Source organism: Eptatretus burgeri, chromosome 9, assembly GCF_056783735.1.
Source record: "Eptatretus burgeri isolate ZD-2024b chromosome 9, Ebu_testis_v1, whole genome shotgun sequence".
NCBI classification, from domain to species: domain Eukaryota; kingdom Metazoa; phylum Chordata; class Myxini; order Myxiniformes; family Myxinidae; genus Eptatretus; species Eptatretus burgeri.
This window is the reverse complement of record NC_140969.1, coordinates 68,079,479-68,096,273: the sequence shown is the minus strand read 5'-3', so window position 1 is coordinate 68,096,273 and position 16,795 is coordinate 68,079,479. Positions and strand designations below refer to the sequence as shown.

At 42.6% G+C, this 16,795-nt stretch overlaps 2 protein-coding genes across 2 annotated transcripts in view; one reads left to right on the top strand and one right to left on the bottom strand.

Annotated features, from left to right (window-relative positions):
• SPAG7 (sperm associated antigen 7) overlaps positions 1 to 12,599 on the bottom strand; it is a 50,949-nt gene extending 38,350 nt beyond the window's left edge. The window contains exon 1 of the mRNA XM_085895556.1: positions 12,457 to 12,599. The gene's annotated coding sequence lies outside the window, so the exon portion shown is untranslated. The remainder of the gene's footprint in view (positions 1 to 12,456) is intronic.
• LOC147020284 (alpha-enolase-like) overlaps positions 285 to 16,795 on the top strand; it is a 40,599-nt gene continuing 24,088 nt past the window's right edge. The window contains 9 exon segments of the mRNA XM_085895542.1: positions 285 to 350; positions 353 to 457; positions 1,306 to 1,390; positions 1,592 to 1,687; positions 11,545 to 11,603; positions 11,891 to 11,951; positions 15,136 to 15,266; positions 15,365 to 15,578; positions 15,854 to 15,991. Of these exon segments, the coding sequence (XP_085751668.1) occupies positions 300 to 350; positions 353 to 457; positions 1,306 to 1,390; positions 1,592 to 1,687; positions 11,545 to 11,603; positions 11,891 to 11,951; positions 15,136 to 15,266; positions 15,365 to 15,578; positions 15,854 to 15,991 (940 nt within the window). The 5' untranslated portion in view covers positions 285 to 299.

The following is a 16,795-nucleotide window of genomic DNA, read 5'->3' as shown; positions in this document are numbered from 1 at the left end:
CCCTTTTTTACTGCTGTTCCTTTTGTTATGTTGCATCCTGATCCGTTCTGTGTTCTAGCTCTTCCATGAGTCTTATGTATACAAAAAAATTCACTTTACCTTGTCATTGACTTTTGATGTTGATTTTTGCCTGATCTAATAACTTAGACTATTTGGGTTTTAAATATCTAACTTTGTCTTACTTGGTCTGGTAATTAATCAAAGATCCACCAATTCCTGAGTGCTGGCTACATCGTGCATTTGCTGAGATATTGTTTGAACCAAGTGATGCTTTTGCTGGAACTTCACATCTAGTACATATGGTAATAAGTGATGTCAGGGGCGGGGGTTGGAGAAATCACTCGTTCTCCCTCTCCCCAAAGCATTTCCACTGCCTCTGCCTCCAGCTCCACACTGTTGCACTTCGCCATTCATAGTGGAGCTCAACACTGAGGACTTCAAACGAGATCGTCACATCGTAAGTCATACACTGCACATGTTGTCAACTTTTCACGGTATTTTAGAACAATTGAGATGACAGTATTTTCATGATTTCGCATTGAAAAATGGAGTTCAATAATAAGCAAAACATATTTTCCAGGATTATTTAATACTGTAAGCCATTGTGGTAATTAACACTTTTATTTTATGAACTGCAAAGGCATCTAATTGGAATAAGTGGAGGATCATCACAAAGAAATAACAGCACACATTGAAATAGAGTTTTCAAGGAAATGCAAACCAAAATAAATATAATGTAAATTGAAATAATGCTGGCTGGATTATCTGTAACCTAGTTGTATAGACTTGTGACGACTAAAGTGCCTATTGCATGAAGTAGCAGGAGAGGGAAGATAGATTTAGCACGGTAACAGAGATGTGCTAAAAATACAGGCAGCAATGGCTCCAAAATAGGATGGATGGATAAACCATGGCTCACCAAGTCGGCATTGCAAGACACATTCACAAAATATATAAAACATGGGGATATAAACATATTCACCACAAACAATAAATCAAGAGGATAACCTATTAGTGACTGATGACGTCTACCTTGATGAGAAACTTCAGCGAATATGAAAACGGAAGGTGACGACACATCAAATATTACTGTATAGTATACAGACGATGCTTGATTAAACGGATTTTACTTAGTGTAATGTGACATAAGATTAACAGTTATATCTGCTTGATTTATCCGTGCTTCTGTGTAAAAAAAAACAGAAAGATTTGCTGTGTTTGAAAAAAGCTTTTAAAATTCATGCTTGAGATTCCACTTTTTCGACAGTCATCACATGGTGTATTATCAACATCCTTTTGGCACAGATGTCTATCCTCAAGCTACATGCGCGGTCAATATACAATGCAGTGGGACTACCTGCTTTTGAAGTGGAACTCATTACAAAAGACGGTAATACAACATTACCAACCCTTATCACACCAAAGAACATTCACACAAGGTGATTAGAAAAGTATTCAAGGTTCATGTAAGAATTAGACTTGACAGATGGTGTCGATAAATGGCCAGGATGAAAGATGAGGACAGAATGATCACAGGTGGATTTAAGAGAACTAGAACCAAACACTCATTGCTGCTGATCCTGCTATTCAGGAATGTTTAGAGCTGCAGCAACTGGAGCTGGACACAAGGCCTTTGAAGAACAGCAAGAGATTCTGGATTGTGACCCAACACGCTTCCATGGCCAAGGTGAGAGAAAGATGTTCAACACAATGTGATGTTTCCATCATCAACCTAATGTTGTACCAGTTGCAGTCAGAAGGTTCCCAGATTTATTTTAGGATTTAAACTTCAAAGTGTGAGAGCAGTTCCTTTCACAGCACTTTTTAATATATATATATATATATATATATATATATATATATATATATATATATATATATATATACACAATATATACAGTATATACACATATATGAGGCACCGCGAGGACGAGTGATGTAACGGACACATCGGCCATTTTGGAGTTAATGCCATATAGTACTATTTTAACCCTTACCCTATCATCCGAGCCTATCATCATTACGGCTGTGGAAATTCGCAGAACATCATAAAGGGTCTGTAGTTCAGTTAGATCGATAAGTCTGTGTTCAGTTAGATTTCCCCACCGTTGTTTAATGGGAATTTTTTGTGTCACAGGGCTGTGATCCTTTGAGGTAGTGTTTTTCTTTTTCTATCGTTATTTTGAACCAACCATGTCTCAACCACCATTGCAACAACCACCTTAACCACAACGCCAACCACGCCACCATCACAACAACCATGATCGCCTCAACCATCAACCACAACCGAACCACCACCACCAACGTTGCTCTCAACAACCGCTTCACAGCAACCTCTACCATTACCCCTCCACCACAACCACACGCGCATCTCAACAAACCACACCATCCTCACCACTTTACTCCCAACCACCAACATCGCCTCACCACCTTCTCCACCCAATCACCTAATCACCTTCGCAACCACAACGCCAACCACCAGCCACGCCACAACTACAAGCAACCAAACCACAATCCCACGCACCAACGAATAGCATCTGCGAAAGCCATTGCAACATGAAGGAAACCAGAGGAGTTCCAATGGTGCGCGGATTTTCCCGCCTGTTTTCCCGCGCTTTGGTGTGGGGGAAGTGCGATGCGGGTCAAAGGTCAGAGGTCATGTAAAGGAGGGGCCTCTTTTTGGGGGAATTATTTCCTTGGACCTGAGCCAAGAATGATTTCTCTGCCCCCCCCCCGGGTGGCGTACGGGGAGGGGCACGAGAGGGCACGCCCCTTTTTAGAAGCTTCCCGCAGGAGCTGGAAGGGGAGGCGGAGCCGAAAACGGGGAAGAGTCAGGCGTTGGAAACTGAGGAATAAAAGGGCGCACGAGGCGCCAGGTTCGGGGGTTTTGTTGGTCGTCGAGTCGTATTGTTTCTTCGGGGGAGCTTCGTCTCTTAGTGGCATTCGGGATTGCTGCTGCTCCGTGGTGTTCGAGATCCGGGTGCCTTCCCTCGGAGCCAAGTCGTGAGGGTTGTGAGCGATGGTCCAGGGTCGAGGAGCGCACGAGAGGAGAGTGCCGGAGAGAGCTCACCGACCGTCGCACCTCGAGGGTGCAGGTAACCTGCTATGGTCTCGCGGGACCCGTTCGGTCTCCCAGGTCCCGTGTCATAAAGACCTAAGTGATCCAGCCTGACCCCCTTGTCGGTGAGGGGGTCTTTTCTTGTGTTTCTTTTGGGGTTTTGAATGAATGTTGTCATGGCGCCATCTGTTAAGTAAAACTGTTAAGTGCATGTACATTCTCATTGTAGTCAGTTGTATTGCTTTCTATTTGCCTTGCTTGTAAATACGTGCATGACTGCCTTGCTTGTGATGTGCGCTTGTTAATAAATGTCCTTGTGTGAAATGTATCCCGTTCGTCGTGTCCCATTTCCCTTTTAAAAAGCCATCTTGCATCGTGGAATGAGTAGTGGGTTTTGAACGCCCGGTAAAGAGAATCGGATCTGTCGAGGTCGGCGATAACACCGCTCGGTTATCGCTTTAGAACGGAACTGACCGCTTAAGCGGTTCGTGTCTCAGGCCGACCTGCGGCGCGGTGCAGCCCCTCGGTAGGTTATCCGCGCGAGTACTTAGGTATATCGATCGACATTCGGCGATTCACCCTATCTCGCGCGGGTAGAATGCGGACTGGGCTGTGGTGAGGTTAAACCCCCACCCGTGACTGGTTCCTGGCGATAGTTCCAGGAGGGTCACGACTGAATTGTCTGTCCGGTGGGGGATGCGGCTGCTATTGGAGAAATGTGGCCGATCGCACGCCGGCGGGCGTGAATTCGTAACAATATATATATATATATATATATATATATATATATATATATATATATATATATATATATATATATATGTATATATATATACACACACACACATAATCAGAGCAGACATCCTGTTAAAACTTCCACAATCTTAAGTTATGCTACGACGAGCACAATCTCACACACACACACACACACACACACACACACACACACACACACACACACACACACACACACACACACACACACACACACACACACACACACACACACACACGATTAGATAACCAGAAAGAAAGAGAGCAGATGAGGATAAACGGCCTCGCAATACCTGGCGCAAGTCGGCTGACCAACGCAACCCAGTACGCTTCGGGGGAGGAATACTGGTGTCTAAGGTGTGGGAGTGGGAGGTGTGGTGGAGTGCAATTTGGGGGGTGCAGTGTCGTGCCAGAGGAAAATGTGATTGCGAGTCAGTAATGATGCTCTTTTGTGCTCCAAAGGGGATGAGATAAAGGGGTGGAAAGAGAGAGAGGAGAGAAGATGCATGAGGCGACAGATCCCTAACCTAGTCGTGCATAGGTCTGCTCATGTTGCATGTACCTCCGTGGGACGCTCCACTTGAGCGTTCCTACCTCGAGAGTTGGCGCGTTATCTCCGGCTTAGTCACTTTGCCGGGGCTCATGGTAACGTGCGCTCTGCACTGGTCCTCCGGAATAAGTATGTCTCAGTCACACACCAACCACGAGTGAGGAGCCAGCGAAGGGCAGAGGCAACGAGGAGCAGCCAACACAGAGCTGAGACAAGCAAAGAAAAAGGTGCCGAAGAAGGGAGGCGAAGAAGAGGTCAAGCGGCTCCACGCTCCACCATTTATGAGCCCCGGGCGAAGGGTGGGGTGACGACCCGAAGTGACACGCTGTGACCCGAATTCCGTTTCTCTATTGGGCCACAGCGGCCTGAGCCATGCCCTGCCAGGCTCCTGGGACCAGAAGCGGTCTCATTCGCACATCTGGCGTGACACGGACCTGACTCAACATAGTGTATAAGCTGGCAACCTGGCCCCGAGCGTGCTCTAAGTGCAGTATAATTGCTGAATAGTGGTGTGGTGGTGAAGTTTTGGTGAGCGTGGGGTGAGCAAGGTGAGATGCTGTTGGAAATTGGGGCGCAGATTTGAATGAAATGGCACGCCATGCACGCGCTGAATAGTGTGTTTGTGCTCATGTTGATTCTCAGCCACGGGAGGCTGCATGGTGTGTTTGCTATTCATATTGTGGCGTGTATGCTTGCTTGCTTGATTTGTCCCATGTAGTTTGAGAGCAAGGTGGATCTTAATCATAAAGTTGAGTACAAAAGGTTTGAATTTTTAATTCTATTGCAATTGGCCTACCAATGAAAGAATCGGGAATCTTAAGTATCGCAGTCCTGGGGTTTTGTCCCTGGGGGTTCCAAAATAAGATCCCAAAATCCATTTCAATAAAAAAAATCGAGTACAACATTTGTTTCAAGTCAGTTTGATTTGGATGACCCCTCAAAGTATAACGATGCAACTTAAGACGCCAAATTGTCTGGGGTAACTAATTAAGACGCATTCTAATTTGGGACCAATTAATGATTTATTCACACTTTCGAGTACATTCAAAATTATTTTTACATATTGTCATTTCGTCACTCCTGACATTATATCAACAACTTAAGACGTGATTTTTCCTGGGGTTCACAAATAAGACTGGGGCGTTTGGACCCAGAGGGGTGTCTGGACGCCAAAAATCGAATTTATAAAAAAAAATGGAGTACATCAATTATGATTGGAGCTATGGATAAAACATTTCTCCCAGTGAACCAAAATGTAACTTAAGACACAAAATTGTCTGGGGTTACTAATTAAGACGAATACGCATTCGGGATCAATTAATGATTTCTTCACACTTTCGAGTCCATTCAAAATTATCTTTGCAGATGGTCCTTTAATTACTCCTGACATTATATTGACAACTTAAGACGTCATTTCTCCTTGGGTTTGCAGAAAGACGGGGGCCTTTTAAAAGAACAGTCCGCGGTATTTTGAAGTGATGTTCAGATTAAAGACAATTTCGTGCTGATTCCAAATATATTTTCGTTTATTTTGTAACAATAATATTTACCGAGGAAATGTCAATTAAAGTTTTGCAATCTATGGAGGTCATTTTGAGCCATTTTGAATATTACTGGACACGATGACGTCATAACATGTGAAAAATACTCAAACCGTGTCCCGATTGCTACTATACCAATGTACCCCAGATACAAATATTAATTTGGTTTTAGAAAACAACCCGATAGTAAATGTTGGAAATGGCCCAGGGAAGGCTTTAGAATTGACTCAGACTTGGCGTGACGTCATCATGCCCAGGAATAATCTACGTGGCCGAAACTGACCTTACAAAATAAACACAAATATATTTGGAATCGGCATGAAATCCTGCATAATCTGAATGTCACTTCAAAACATCCCGGACCGTTCTTTTAACCCTGAGGGGTATCTACATTGAATGACTCATTGAATCAAAGATCAAGGTATGTCAATGCATACAAAACATTTATTGCAAACGATTCAAGGCAAGTGTTGATACAATCACTTACAGAAATTACAGAAATAACAGAAATTAAAAGATTGCAGAAATTGACCAGTCCAATGAAACCAAATCCAAATGTCTTAATTCTCTTATCGACAAGTGTTGATACAATCACTTACAGAAATTACAGATATTACAAGATTACAGAAATTGACCAGTCCAATCAAACCAAATCCAAATGTCCTTATAAGAACTGTGATCATCTCACTCGTAATCATCATCGCTGTCTTCATCGGATGACTCCATTTCCATTGGCAAAGGATCATGATCTTCATCGACATCGTCATCCATATCACCATCGCCCTGAGTATCGTCAGCATTATAATTTGCCTCTGTCTGAACCTGTATCGCTGGAATGAGTGCAGGGGGCAGCTGTTCTCCATCGAACCAAATAACGCAAAATTCGCCATCGACATTTTCCCATCCGTTTGGAGGTGTTTTGTCCAGGTATTGTTGATGAGCACGGCCCCACAGTCGAGCAACAAATGCACTCCTATCGATGTGCGGAGCTAGTTCCGCTTCACACGGTGGGATGGCGCTGCCTGAAATGCTTTTGAGCTTGTCGAATGGATGCCCGGCATTTGACTTTTGATTGTAGGTTTTGTCGACCACGTTGAAGCGGTGTTTGTTGAGTGGAACATTTTTCCGTCCTCCGTACAAGACACAGACAAAATCTTGCAAGACTTTGGTGATTTCCTCTGTTGGGACAACGCGGCTCATTGAAGCGAAAGCTTTCTGGAACTTGTCACTTTTTGCTACAATCTCATATGGCCTGCTCTTTCCTTTTCTGGCAAAGGAAGAAGTACAGTCACAGCCAATGAATGCGTGTAGTGCAGGAAGTGCGGCGCACATCTCTTGTCCTATAGTAGCAGCAATCTTGGTTACATTTACATAACGAAGATTGCTGTGTCCTCTGGTACCAACCTCCATCCAGACAATGGATGACACACGATGAAGATGGTGCAAGAGCAACACAAGAATGTCGGTGTCTGAAGCTCTTATAACAATGTCTCCAGGTGTGGACTTGTCAGCCTCAATCATGTGAAGGATTACTCTAGTGTTGGCCTCGGAATGATTACAGCTTAGAGATGGGACTGAAGGCGAAGCTCACATAGGTACAGTAGAACTAGATGGCCTCCAGAATACCGATGTCTTAGAGCCTCGGCCTACTGCGGAAGGTGAACATGGAGAAGGTGACAGTATAGGCCTACCCGCATCTACTTACGAAACAAATTAACCACGACATTGATGAGGGCGAACAGTTGGACAGTAATGTAGTCTTTGAAAGTGAATGTCCCGACAGCATATTTGTAACTGCAACAAAATGAAAATTGTCAAACAAAATCAATCCAGAAATTCTGAATTTTTATTGAAAACTTCGAAACTGAAATAATTTTTTTTTCATTTTATTACTAAACACCGACAAAGTAGGCCTACATCAGGGTTAAAAGGCCCCCATCTTATATGCAAACCCCAGGAAAAATGACGTCTTAAGTTGTTGATATAGTGTCAGGAGTGAATAAATGTCCATATGTAAAAAAAAATTTGAATGTACTCGAAAGTGTGAATAAATCATTAAAATTGACCCCGAATTAGTATTCGTCTTAATTAGTAACCCCAGACAATTTTGTGTCTTAAGTTACATTTTTGTTCACTGGGAGAAATGTTTTATCCATAGCTCCAATCATAATTGATGTACTCCATTTTTTTATAAATTCGATTTTCGGCGTCCAGACACCCCTCTGGCTCCAAACGCCCCTGTCTTCTCTGTGAACCCCAGGAAAAATCACGTCTTAGGTTGTTGATATAATGTCAGGAGTGACTATATGACCATATGTAAAAAGAATTTTGAATGTACTCAAAAGTGTGAATAAATCATTAATTGGTCCCTATTTAGTATGCGTCTTAATTAGTTACCCCAGACAATTTTGCGTCTTAAGTTGCATCGTTATACTTTGAGGGGTCATCCAAATGAAACTGACTTGAAACAAATGTTGTACTCGATTTTTTTATTTAAAATGGATTTTGGGGTCTTATTTTGGGACCCCCAGGGACCAAACCCCAGGACTGCGATACTTAAGATGCCCGATTCCTTCATTGGTAGGCCAATTGCAATAGGATTAAAAATTCAAACCTTTTGTACTCAACTTTATGATTAAGATCCACCGAGCTCTCAAACTAATGGCTAAAAGGAAAGGGTTGGAATAGAAATCAGAATAGAAGATTGAGATATAGTTAATAGACCAAGCTATCAGACCCACGCAATGCACTTCGTCCCGTTAACCCACAAGGCATGAGGGGTAGGTTTAACTGCACGGAAACTGACAAAATAACTGCCTGGGGATCACTGTATGTTGGGTGCCATTGCTAATGCCTTAGAAACATGCGGTTTTGTAGAACCACAACAATATTATCTATCTATGTATCTACTTTCTACTGGAGTTACAGGCTACAGTAAATGCAAGTTGCATGATTGTGTCTGAACGGGGTAAACATCATAAAGACAGCAAGTACAATGCAGAATGATAACTCATTTAAGAGCTCTTGGGTCTGGACAGTGCATGCGGAGGTTTAGAAATATCGATATTCATTTTTGTTGCGCATGTGGTGTGTGTGTGTGTGTGTGTGTGTGTGTGTGTGTGTGTGTGTGTGTGTACAAATACCCATCCACATCTCTCACCTGCGAATAAATATATATATATATATATATATATATATATATATATATATATATATATATATATATATATATATATATATATATATATATATATATATATGCTTGCTTATTCTTCTTTCGGCTGCTCCCGTTAGGGGTCGCCACAGCGGATCATCCATATGATCCGCATAGCGATTTGGCACACGTTTTACGCCGGATGCAACCCTGGTCGCCTCTTACGACACAGGGATATGGTACACCTATTTAACCGGGGTATGCACCGGCCCAGTACACTGGTACTCATTTCGCCGACCTCGGAAGGATGACAGGCTGAGTCAACCCTCTGGTGTATTAATTCAGTGGCCCAACGGGGCTTGAACTCAGGACCTTTTGGATCCCAAGCCGCTGCCCTAACCACTGCGCCAACACCAGGATATATATATATATATATATATATATATATATATATATATATATATATATATATATATATATATATATATATATATATATATATATATATATATATATATATATATATATATATATATATATATATATATATATATATATATATATATATATATATATATATATATATATATATATTGTTACGGATTCGCGCCCGCCGGCGTGCTGACGGCCACGTAACTCGAATCGCGGCACGTCGCCCACCGGACGGACAATCCAGTCGTGACCCTCTCGGACTAACGCCGGGAACCAGTCACGGGTGGACCTTTCGGTCTCACCGCGATCGAGCCAATCAGCCCCCGCGTGGGATAGGGTTGCTCGCCAAATTCGACCTACCTAAGTACCCACACGGAGGGTAGACCGGGCGATCGCACCTCGCCGCAGGTCGACTTCGGACACGGGCCACTTAAGCGACCCGTTCCGTACTATCGGGATAACCGAGCGGTGTTATTCGTCGACCTCGACGGTTCGATTAATTATCGGGCGTATTCAGCCCACTACCAACCCTTTACGTGAAGCAAGATGAGGATTCAATGAAAGAAATGACGAAGCGAAGCGGGAAACAGTTCAACACAAAGCACATTTATTCGCGATGAACGGAAAGCGCACATATACAATTCCACCAAAAGCACATAGAAAAGAAAAACACAATGCAATTTACACAAAAAGCAAATGCGACAATGCAGATCTAATACCGATTACGCGAGCACACGGCAACACTTATGCAATTTTACTTCACAGACGGCGCCGACAACACATACCCAAAACCAAGGAAAAGAACACCCTCAAAGATGAGGCGGGCCTGAGGCCGAGACCGGGTCGGGCCTACCCGTCTGGTGATGAGACGCGGAGCGGCGATGGTGCCTCAACTCCGCGGGCCTCGCGGGCAGGGTCTGGTAGGGGGTGGGAAAGGGGCCCCCTTGGTCGCACTATCTCAGCGCGGGGGGGAAACAGGAGGGGGTTGCTGATGCTCGGGGTATAGAGGATTTCCACTCTGCCTCGAGTCCCGCGACGAGCGTCTCCACCTCGGCCAGGTCGCGCCGTCGGCCTCCCTGGTGTGCAGCTCCCTGCACGACGCGAGCACCCCCTCGTCTGCCTCGCCGCCTCTCCACAGCTCCGTCCCCTTTTGCTCCGACTCCAACGCACACGACGACGACCAACTCCTTCTTACTTCTTCTTCCCAACTCCACCGCCCGCGAAGTCTTAACTCTCTATATTCACTTGACTGACGAACGCGGTCGCTTATATAAGCCCCGTGGCTTCGCTCTCTCATCTTTGACCCCCTCCCTTCGACCTTTCACCTCGCTCCCCATTGGCCCGAGAAAAAGTGGGCGTGAATGCTTTTTGATCCATAAATTTGCATATAGCGATCGCCCTCCAACGCCCTGGAGGCGGGGCCAAATCGCCCCTCGCCCACCGATTGGACGGAACAAAAGTGGGCGTGTGTCGTTTTTGATCCGTTTTTGAAGTGGAAAATCCGTGGTTCTGTACACGCTGTTCGGCGCGCGCCCTGCACGAGTCCAACACCGGTACCCACAAGCGGCGCAAGAACGGTGGCGATGCGACGGTTGCGAGGTGCGACGTGAAGGTCGTGGCGGTTGTGGTGAAGCGGCGTTGTGGTTGGTGGTTGATGTTGTGACTGGTGGTGGTAACAATGGCGGTTGGTCCAAAATAAAGATAGAAAAAGAAAAACGGCTATCCTGAAGAGTCGCAGCACGCATAAATGACGTATTCCCACTAGACAACGGGTTTGGGCCTAACTACACATATACTTACCGAGATATCTCACCTAAGGGACCTGAATGGTGGTTTGCGAATTTGGTAACCACAACAATATATATATATATATATATATATATATATATATATATATATATATATATATATATATATATATATATATATATATATATATATATATATATATATGCTTGCTCCCTTGAATCGATGACGAAAGAGTCAGGAAGTGAGTGATCCTTGTGTGTTGTCACCCATCCACCCTACCTGAAAGGTGTGATGCGAGCTGTGAAACATGTCAATGAATTCATCGGCCCTTCACTTTGCAATCAGGTATTTTTTTTTATCATACTCGTGTCTTCAAAGTTATCCATATAACAATAACCAAATTCCAGTTATTGAATTTTAAACTGAAGTTTTACATTACAAATCACCTTATGTGGTCAATTCACCAGCAAAGCATAATGCAAGCAATTAGGTGTCATTGATGTATATTCTGGAACCTTCTTTTGAGATCCAGTGTGTGTGTGTGTGTGTGTGTGTGTGTGTGTGTGTGTGTGTGTGTGTGTGTGTGTGTGTGTGTGTGTGTGTGTGTGTGTGTGTGTGTGTGTGTGTGTCAGTGTCTTCTTGTAACAGAACAGGCAAAGCTGGACTCCTTCCTGCATGAGATGAACCATCACAGTAAGCCCTTTGCTTGTCTAATAAGGAGCAATCAGTTTTTTATTATTATTATCTCCTGTACGAGGGGTGCATCCAGATATTTTTTAGGGAAGGGGGGGGGGGTTCACTTAAGGTTGAGATGTTCTCATGTTGTGAAATATACCACCAAGCCTTATTCAAGTTAATGTAATCATTGAGGAAAAAACGGTTAATTTATCCAGAGCTCGCAGTGTCTGACCGTAAATTTACTTTCTCCACAGGAAAATTTGGGAATATCGAGCTATTCGAGAAAAAGGCCTCAGGCCTGTCACAAACTGATTCTAAAGAAAAGCTGAAGATTTTGGAAACTTTGCGACGGATCTTCACAACAACAATGTAAATAACACAAAATGTTTCCCAAACAAATCAATGAAAATATCGAACGGACAAGCACAAAATTACCCCGAGCACTAAAACCTAAATCCACCATCGTGGATCAGATCATTGATGAAAATAATGGACGATGCAACCACTGAAACTGAATTACCTGATGAAATAGTTCAGGATTGTATTGCGCTTTGCCGTAGGACACGATCCTGAAATTGTTACCTTTCTCTTCTGAGCCGGAACTAAACACTGAGTCGCAGGGATTAATACAGAACCAGGGGCGAAGTATTGCGGCTCGGATGAATTGTCGATTGTCCAGTGATATCTCACACAACGATCATGTGACGTCATTGTCACATGATCGTCGTGTGAGAAGGCGGAGCGAAGGGGAGGGGAGGGGAGGGGGGGGGTTCACATGCACCCGATGAACCCCCACTGGTTCCGTCATTGTTCTACACTTCTACGGTTTGATTAATAGCGAACGAAGTGAGCCTAATACTTAACGAGTGCACGTGAGAGAATAGGAAACAACAACAACAACAACAACAACAACAACAACAACAACAACAACAACAGAATACCACTGGCTCTTTGGAATCCGTGTCATTGGATATGATCTTTTGCTTCCGGTTATTTTAAAACGCTGTGCGGTGTATAAACACGATTGGGTTTTATTTCTATCTTGTGAATATTACTTAACGCGTGCACATGAGAGAATAGGAAACAACAAAAACAACACAATACCCTGGCAATTGTGAATCCGTGTCGTTGGCTATGACCCTTTTGCTTCCGTTTTTTCTTTGCTTCTCGTTTTTTTTTGTTTCCAGTTTTTTTTCATAAAGAATGATGCATGCCGGGAGATCATGACCGGAAGTGTTTATTTATTTATTCAATTTTTTTTTCCCAAAGTTAATTTTATAGATCCAAAAGTGATATTTTTCATGCCAGGAAGTGTTCATTTTGTATTTAACATAACCGGGAGTGATTTTGAAACTCTTTCCGGAACTTTTAATTTCTTTTATTCTTGACCAGAAGTGATCGTTTATTTATTATTTATTCAATTATTTTTTCCCAAAGTTAATTTTAATAAAGATATCTCCCGCATCATCAAAAAATATTTTTTAATCGTGATTTACATTATTTGTTCGCTGATCCCGAATCCAGGCCGAAGTAACCGGAAATTGCGTCAAAATCATCAGCTGTGTGGCGCTTACATGTACCACGGTATAGTTGGCAAGTATACAGTTGTGAACAAGTTTTATGTAAAGTGTGAAGCGAATGTAAGAATAATTCTTCGTTCGCTTCTCGGCTTTGCCTATTCCATATTAGCGAACGCAGTGAGCTTCATACTTAACGCACGCACATGAGAGAATAGGAAACAACAACACAATACCCCAAGCTATTTCGAATCCGTGTCGTTAGCTATGACCTTTTGCTTCCGGTTGTTTTTTAAACGCTGTGCGGTGTATAAACACGATTGGGTTTTATTTCTATCTTGTGAATATTACTTGACGTGTGCACATGAGAGAATAGGAAACAACAAAAACAACACAATACCATGGCAATTGTGAATCCGTGTTGTTGGCTATGACCCTTTTGCTTCCGTTTTTTTTTGTTTCTGTTTTTTTTTTTGTTTCCGGTTTTTGTCATGGGGAATGATGCATGCTGGGAGATAAAGGCATCGTCGGAGACATGAAAGACCCAAATAATATCAGACATGGTGTATATTTCTTCCACTGATTTTAATAAAGATATCTCCCGCATCATCAAAAAATAATTTTTAATCGTGATTTACGTTATTTGATCGCTGATTCCGAAGTAACCGGAAATTGCGTGTAGGTAGTCATAAGCGAATGTAAGAAGAATACAACGTTCACTTCTAGTATTTTTTTTTTTCAGATGAAATCCTGTTCTAGGCGGTGTAGTTGTTGTTGTGAAGGTAATGTTGAGGTAATATTTATTTTTGCAGATGAGATCCTGTTCTCGGCGGTGTAGTTGTTGTTGTGAAGGTAATGTTAAGGTAATATTTATTTTTTCATAGCAAAAAGACGGTTTAATTTGATATATTTAAGAAGCGAATGTAAGAAGAATTCTATGTTCGCTTCTAGGCTTTGCCTATTCCATATTAGCGAACGCAGTGAGCTTCATACTTAACACGTGCATGTGAGAGAATAGGAAACAACAACAACAACAACAACAACACAATACCCCTGGCTATTTGGAATCCGTGTCATTGGATATGACCTTTTGCTTCCGGTTGTTTTTAAACGCTGTGCGGTGTATAAACTCGATTGGGTTTTATTTCTATCTTGTGAATATTACTTTACGCGTGCACATGAGAGAATAGGAAACAACAAAAACAACACAATACCCTGGCAATTGTGAATCCGTGTCATTGGCTATGACCCTTTTGCTTCCGTTTTTGTTTTGTTTCTGGATTTTTTTTGTTTCCGGTTTTTGTCGTGGGGAATGATGCATGCCGGGAGAACATGACCGGAAGTGTTTATTTAATTATTCAATTATTTTTTCCCAAAGTTAATTTTATCCTTCCGAAAGTGATTTTTTTCATGACAGGAAGTGTTTATTTTGTATTTAACATTACCGGGAGTGATTTTGAAACTCTTTCCAGAACTTATATTTTCTTTTATTCTTGACCAGAAGTGATTGTTTATTTATTCAATTATTTTTTTCCCAAAGTTAATTTTAATAAAGTATGCTGTGTATAAAGTATAATACATAATTAAGTACGCTGTGCTTTCTGATGTTGATGGATTACTTACAGACTGCCCTCCATTTTTCAATCTCCCACCTCCACACCCTGGCACACTCGTCCACACAGCCGATTTGGGTTGTCCGGCACTTCTTGCCATCTCTCGGGCGATATGCCGTGCCGGAGCTGTGACGAGAGACATGCCTCTGTCGGCATACATCGCTCATCTCGCTGGGACTAGCATGGTTCTTCCTATGCCGGTAAAAAACAAAAACAAATAAAAACTACAATAATAACGAACAACATTGCAGATCAAAGTGGATACTTCAATCCACCATACTCGTCGTCCTCCTCGCAGGTCATCCTGGCTGTGACTTGTGATAATCCAGAGAAGATGTTCCACTCGTACTACTTTGTGCCAAAATCAGCCACCAACATCAAGGAGGCTCTGACCATGGTGGCAGACTGCGTCGCAGCTCTACGTGCACTTTTACGTGATGCACATGGTCTGTCTGGAACAAATGTCAGCCAAGACGGTGGTTTTGCCCTAACGGACACGTCTGAACGTGAAGGTATGATTGAGTGGTGAAGTTGCAAATAATATTGTTTGAAATCCTACCCGAACCCACTGACTGCTTCATCGAGGAAAGATCAATGAAAAGTTCTTCTTGTTCTCCTTCAAAGCACTCCAGATTTCCCGAAGCTTCATGGCATTTGCTGCACTCCTGTTTTTATTTATTTATTCCTTTTTTCAGTTTGTATCCTTTTCCCCCATCTTGATCCCCTTTCACTTCTCTCTGCATTGCCTTTCTCACACCCATCTCATGTTTTGATGCTTGTCCTACAGTGTTTCTTAGCCTAGTTACAGCAATCAAGCATGCGGGCCATGCAAGTCACGTGTTAATTGCCGCTGCAACCACTGAGACAAACCCGTGTGCCGGCCCCTGGTTAGAATCTCTGCACTCAATCATTCGTGAGTTTCCAGGTGAGGATCACGTTGTTCTTTACACAACATTTGTTCTGCTCTTCTGTCGAAATCGAGCTTATGTTTTCACCCCCCCCCCCCCCGTCTGTCTGTTTGTTTGTTTATTTGTGAATAAAATATCTCAAAACGTTGTGGACAGATCTGGACAAAATTTGGTGGAGAGATTGGGTATGTGACAAGGATGAAATGATTAGATTTTGGTGAAGATCCGAAATCCGGATCTAAATCCGAGAATTTTAGAGAGAGACAGACAGACAGACAGACAGACAGACAGACAGACAAACAGAGAGCCAGACAGACAGAGAGCCAGACAGACAGAGAGCCAGACAGCCAAAAACGACATATAGCAGGATATCTCAAAAAGTTGTGCACCGATTCACACAAAACCTGGTGGATGAATTGGTTAGGTGACAAGAACAAAACGATTAAATTTTAGTTCAGATCCGGCCTATCAGTGGGATCCAAACCGTATACTAATCAGCCTGGCAGAGATTTGCTCTCTACCAAGTGCCCTTCTAATATAATCCATTTGTTTAGACTCATATCTTTTATCTTTTATATTATTATGAGTTGTTTCTACAAATGTTTTTTTTATGATTATCACTTTTGTACTTTTCTTATCCAGTACGAACAATTTTTGTAGCATCGGCATAAATACAGAGGATGAAAGGAAGTGGAGATAAACATCCAGTAAATAAGTTGATATTAGAGGAGTCATAGATCACAAACTTTGAGAAACATTTTCATATGAAAACAGCCAATCCCACCTTTCAAATGGTTTTCACTCCCTGCTCCTTCCTTACC